General features: G+C 34.2%; 1 protein-coding gene across 1 annotated transcript; it reads right to left on the bottom strand.

Moving 5' to 3' along the window:
- Positions 1-1064: 1064 nt before the first annotated feature.
- On the bottom strand, positions 1065-4847 carry LOC144632238 (uncharacterized). The gene is made up of 8 exons (XM_078490833.1): positions 4821-4847; positions 4298-4367; positions 3652-3776; positions 2979-3056; positions 2675-2752; positions 1998-2078; positions 1805-1885; positions 1065-1310 (listed from the first exon to the last, which is right to left on the bottom strand). The coding sequence occupies exons 1-8, from the start codon at positions 4845-4847 to the stop codon at positions 1284-1286; spliced, it is 567 nt and encodes a 188-aa protein (XP_078346959.1). The 3' UTR covers positions 1065-1283.
- Between the last annotated feature and the right edge of the window lie 153 nt (positions 4848-5000).

The following is a 5000-nucleotide window of genomic DNA, read 5'->3' as shown; positions in this document are numbered from 1 at the left end:
GATCTACTGTTTTTAAATTTCTTCTGCGAAATAAATTTTATTATTTCATTTACATGGCATTATGCGATGCAATTGAGGGAAAGAAGGGATGTGCTCCGGCGGAGGTCAGTATTCGTATCACCTTATATCACCTTATTTATAACGAATCGTTATAAATTGCTTGAGATAAAGGAAGTCATTGAATATTGGTTTGACAAATGTCGCAGCAATTGTTAAATGAAATTTTTGAAAGATTAATAGGCAGTAATAAACAAAAATAGAAATCTTATTATCTAAGCATGTGTCAGTGCCGGCGTTTCCACCTATGGAGTGATAAATTGCGGTGGATTTCACTAATAGCTAACACAGACAGCTAACAAAATTAACAATTATTGAACGAGGTTGAGCAAAATATCGTGATTTGTCAGTGGCGAGCAGATCAAATAATTGATCTGCGAGACCCTGACAAATCACGATATTTTGCGAAAGCCGAGTTTAATAATTGTTTTAACATTCGATCACTGAATTTGTTTTTGTACAATTACCTTCGGGAATATCAGGAACTGCGCGCTTTCTTGCTAAAGAAATGCAGACGAAGGCAGAACTTCGCCTTTGATGATACGAGCTGGTCTTCATCCAGTTCTTTTCCTTTCAGATATTGCCGAAAAACATTTAAGGAAATTTCCGTTGCCTTTTTTGCATTTCCGCAAATTAAACCGCTCTCCCACAACTCTGGAAAACAAGCTGCCATTTTTCTTGGGAGTGGACACAACTACGCATGAGCAGAATATCATTTGTAGCAAAATCAAGCAAAATCACTGTCAGACGCTAAAGCGCACGAGCAGGCCATTATTTGTAGGCAGTTATTTGCAGATCACATGGTGGGCTCTCGGCCAATGAAAAGAAAGAAAAAATTGCATCGAATGATAACATTTCTTATTATTATTATTATTTCTTTTTTGGCTTAATATTGTCATTATTCTGTGTTCAGTTGGTTGTTTTAGTATTTTTCGTGTTTTTTCTATTTTTCATTTATTTTCTTGAGAAACAGATGATCACCAGTGCAACTTAATTTGGTCTGCTTCTTTAGTTAAACTTTTATTTTCTATTTCACATTTACAGCTTTTTTGTGTTCAGTCGACTCTGTGCTGATTTATTTATATCTTGTCATGAAACATGTCGACTGGAACTTACAATTTATTTTTCACTTGACATCAATTTCTCTTAGTTATTTAGCATATATGTTGACTTGAGATCCGTTATGGTATCATTTGTCGGGTTTCATGGCATTCCTCAACAGGTTTTTATTCAGCTGACTTCTCCTCTGTGTCCTGAAAATATAAAACAAAATAAAGAATTGTAAGTTACCTTTTTACAATTCCTACCTTCCAATTGCCACGTCTTCCTTTTTTAAGGAAACTTTCACTTTGTAACGAGATGAAACTGCCGTTAAATTGTTCTGACTGTTGTCTAAACTTAATTGTCGAGATTTGTTGAAGTACAGTCATTTAAAATTGGATCCAAGTATCAACCATTTTAGTCTGTATTGATTATACTACGTCAGACTGGGTCTCAAAAAATAGCCCTTTTATTGACCGTGCGACGTCATAAATACGAAATAGCCGGGCGAAGAAAACTGACAGATGGTCACAGTAAAAGAACTCCCTCTGTTCTTATTTTCCTTATAACTTATAAATTTTAACTATCTTCCTAACAATTTAGCGCCAGCTTTTATAATAATTGATGAGCCTTTAAAGGTGCAATTCATCACCGAAATAAAAGACACGAATCAAACTGCAGTGTTTAGCATGTGCTCTGTATATACCTGTTGTCGTTTTCCGCGGATGTGGCCCATGTAGGCATTGTTTAACGCCTCAAGCAAGTTCTTATTTGATCCCCAGCCTCCCTGCAAAAACAAAAGCAGCAAGCTACAGCTCAATGCAAACGTTTTCAATTTTAATTTTCATTGTTTTTTATGTGACGCGAAACGTCTCCAGCGTGTTTAACTGCTGTTTTGCCGTCCTTTTTTCCCGAATGTGGCCAAAATACTGCCTATTGAGAGCTTCACGAAGCGCAGGATTATAACCCCAACCTTCCAGCTGTAAAGTAAGTAAAACAAATGCAAAGTAAAAGTAAAACAAAATTAAATGCGAATTCCCTTCTCGGCTTCTATACGTTTTCTTATAGAACTAGTCGGGAGAATTTGATGAACATATCAAGGAGATCATGTTCTTTGATTTCTTGTTTGGCATATTGTAAGGAGAAAATAGAAGATTACCATTCTTGGAACTTAAGGGAGAAACGCGCGCCATTTGTAGCCATGGTGACTGTACTGTTCTTAAGTGATTTAACACTCGATATTCCTCTCCATCACGACAAATAAAGTGCCTTTTTAAGACTAAGGACATAAATGAACCAATTAACTTTGGTCCAAAAGTGAACCCTAAAATATCTTAATTAACATGCATTAACGGAGAATAAAGAACTGCTGATTAAAAAATATTTATTCAATCAGTCCATTAAATAAGATAACAGAAGGAGTGTCTGCACCACGGAATGTTTGGATCCAAAGTCAGAATCGAATCGGTGAGGGAAAATTTGTTTCAAAGGGGTTAAGTTTGTTTAAGAGAAAATCATGAGTGAATACCACATATATTAGCATCCCATTATTCATTTTGTATGAGATAATTATTACCGTTCGTTTTCCTCGGATATGTCCAAAATAAGCTGAATTAAGTGCTTCCTCTAATGGTGGATGGTCTTCTAAATCTTTCTGTTAAATGAGTTAACACCAATTGCCATGTCAGTAAAGTAAAAATCGTTAGAAACGTGAACTTACTCAGTTGCTCACACGCAAAGAACGCCCGCGTAACGATGGACTAGTTAACCAATCAGATTGCGAGTTTTTCAATATTTCGTCCCTAAGTAATCCTCACAATGAAAGGTAACATGACCACTTTTCAATATATACGTGTGTTGAGAGTTTGTTCATTTTTTACCGTTCTTTTTCCACGAATATGTCCATAATAAGCGTTGCTTAGAGCCTCTTCCAAGCCTGGTGGAGAGTCTTCTGAGTCCTGTGTTGGAAAAAAGTGAAAAAAAAAAAACTTTATTAAAATTACAAAACTACTTATTTCATCATGAGAAGATTGACTGAAAAGAAATTTTTTTAACGAATACGACATGCGAACAATTGTTTTTGAAACTTTTAGATCGAATAGAAATTAGCCAATGAAGTGTTTGTTTTAAAGACGTTAAAGAAGAAGAGATTGACTGTGATAACTCCAAACAAGAACTTCGTTCACAGGCATTATCAAATCATATGATTGCAATTATGAAATGCACAGAGGTGTTGAAAATGTTTATATCCCTAAAGCCTTTTTCGATTCGTTCAGATATTGTTCTAATGTCGCTTACAAAAAGATGATATGTATGTTAATGAACAAAGATATAATTAATTACAAATAAGCAAACACGGTACACGAGCGCACTGCTCAAAAGCTTTAATTTGAATTGCCACACAACAGTGTTTTATCTAAATACTTAAAAGTAACAACCAAATTTCTTTTTTATGATAATTGCGAGATCTGCTCTTTGAATTAAAGAGATACAATGTTTTGCTCACTTAAAAAGTTATCCTATCGGTTGTTTATTTATTTCCTTTATTCTTACCGTTCTTTTGCCTCTAATATGGCCAAAATATTTCGCGTTAAGTGCCTCGGCCCACGGAGGATCTTCGGATTTTTTCTCCGCTTCGCAGCTTGCTAGGCAAACCACAGAAAAAAAAGATGGCAAGTCTTAAAAACATCGTTAATCTGGAAAGGAACGAAATTCACAGTAAGTTTTATAAATAATTGTTTCAATACCTAGTTTTTTTTGTTCACTGGGCTAACATGTAGCCCTTGTTACACAAAAGCGTTCAATGTCTATTACCCCTTAGTTAAGAATACTGCTCGGTCATTATTTCAAATTGTCAATCAGACAGGCAATGTTATAGTAAAAATTATAAACCAAAGGATTTTGTAACTAAAGATGTTTTCACTTATTTCCAGTTACAATTTTAGCCGTGTAACATTTTTTGAACAGTTCTTTTAAGAACTGTACAAAATAGTGCAGCAAATATCCGATAAATAGATTGGGAGATTCCATGAGTAGTACATGTAAAAAGGTGTAATCAGAACATTTATAAGAGGAAAAAGAGATGAAGTTTTACAACATAAAACAAGGAGGAACTAAACACCTAATATACAAAAAGGAACAAAAGAGGAAGAAAGCATAAAATTCCCATCTTATCACTTTGGTAAAAAGTTCACGCCACATTCAACATCCAATCTGGGAAGTGTCTTTTTATCAAAAAAGATCTCTGACAGGCACTCGATATACAGATACTACGAACAATAACATGAATATCGTTACTAAATCTGTTAAAACCAGTATAAATACGCGTCAAGTAATGCACTACAAGTTGAAAATGTCAAGAGATAAATACACTTAAGCTTTGTTTTTCTATTTTAGTAAAATTGTAAAAAATCAGCCATTTTTCTACTCAGTCTTTCCTTGCAAAGTGGAGCAAACTTGTACAAAATATTTTGTAAACAAACGGCTTCTTTGCTTTTCGAAAAACACGCTTTTAAAATTTCAAGTAAAACATTTATTCATTACGCGTATTTCGATATTGGTTGGAGTCATATTCTAGAGAATTAGCAAACTTTAAGGCAAGAAGGACGTAAAATGCTTTTTCATCGCACGTGGCAGTTAAAACTCTTTTATCTGAATAAAGTCAATGAACATTTATAATAAGTAATAATTGCACAAAATAAAGTAAAACATTTATTCATTACGCGTATTTCGATATTGGTTGGAGTCATATTCTAGAAAATAAGCAAACTTTTAGGCTAGAAGGGCGTAAAAAGCTTTTGCATCGCACGTGGCAGTTAAAACTCTTTTATATGAATAGAGTCAATAAACACTTATAATAAGTAACAATTGCACAAAATAAAGGATAAACATTTATCATTACG

This window comes from Oculina patagonica, chromosome 12, assembly GCF_052425735.1.
Source record: "Oculina patagonica isolate OP01 chromosome 12, crgOcupat, whole genome shotgun sequence".
Taxonomy (NCBI): Eukaryota; Metazoa; Cnidaria; class Anthozoa; order Scleractinia; family Oculinidae; genus Oculina; species Oculina patagonica.
Note: the sequence above shows the minus strand (reverse complement) of the source record. Positions and strands in the feature narration are given on the sequence as shown.

Coding starts and splice junctions, on each gene's coding strand:
- LOC144632238 (XM_078490833.1), bottom strand. CDS start 4,847: ATGACTCCAACCAATATCGAAATACGC. Junction 2,079..2,674: donor ATATCCGAGGAAAACGAACG/GTAATAATTATC, acceptor CTTACTTTACAG/CTGGAAGGTTGGGGTTATAA. Junction 1,311..1,804: donor TCCGCGGAAAACGACAACAG/GTATATACAGAG, acceptor TTATATTTTCAG/GACACAGAGGAGAAGTCAGC.